Source organism: Sceloporus undulatus, unplaced genomic scaffold (assembly GCF_019175285.1).
Source record: "Sceloporus undulatus isolate JIND9_A2432 ecotype Alabama unplaced genomic scaffold, SceUnd_v1.1 scaffold_39254, whole genome shotgun sequence".
NCBI lineage: Eukaryota > Metazoa > Chordata > Lepidosauria > Squamata > Phrynosomatidae > Sceloporus > Sceloporus undulatus.
The window spans coordinates 800-1,100 of record NW_024842164.1 but is presented as its reverse complement, the minus strand read 5'-3'; the positions used below and the strand labels follow the sequence as shown (position 1 = coordinate 1,100).

At 55.5% G+C, this 301-nt stretch overlaps 1 protein-coding gene across 1 annotated transcript in view; it reads left to right on the top strand.

The window, feature by feature from the left end:
* Window positions 1-156: 156 nt before the first annotated feature.
* The window catches only part of LOC121918803 (sperm protamine P1-like), a gene marked incomplete at both ends in the record, with an annotated part of 542 nt that continues 397 nt past the window's right edge, over window positions 157-301 (top strand). Inside the window, one exon of the mRNA XM_042444787.1 lies at window positions 157-293. Coding sequence (XP_042300721.1) covers window positions 157-293 — 137 coding nt within the window. The remainder of the gene's footprint in view (window positions 294-301) is intronic.

Below are 301 nucleotides of genomic sequence, written 5' to 3'. Positions count from 1 at the left end.
ACGACAGCGGACAAGGAGGAGAAACACAAGAGAGCGGACAAGGAGGAGAAGCAGACAACAGCAGACAAGGAAGAGAAGCAGACGACAGCGGACAAGGAGGAGAAGCAGACGACAGCGGACAAGGAGGAGAAGCAGACGACAGCGGACAAGGAACAGAAGCAGACGACAGCGGACAAGGAGGAGAAGCAGACGACCGCGGAAAAGGAGGAGAAGCACAAGAGAGCGGACAAGGAGGAGAAGCAGACGACAGCGGACAAGGAATAGAAGCAGACGACAGCGGACAAGGAATAGAAGCAGACGA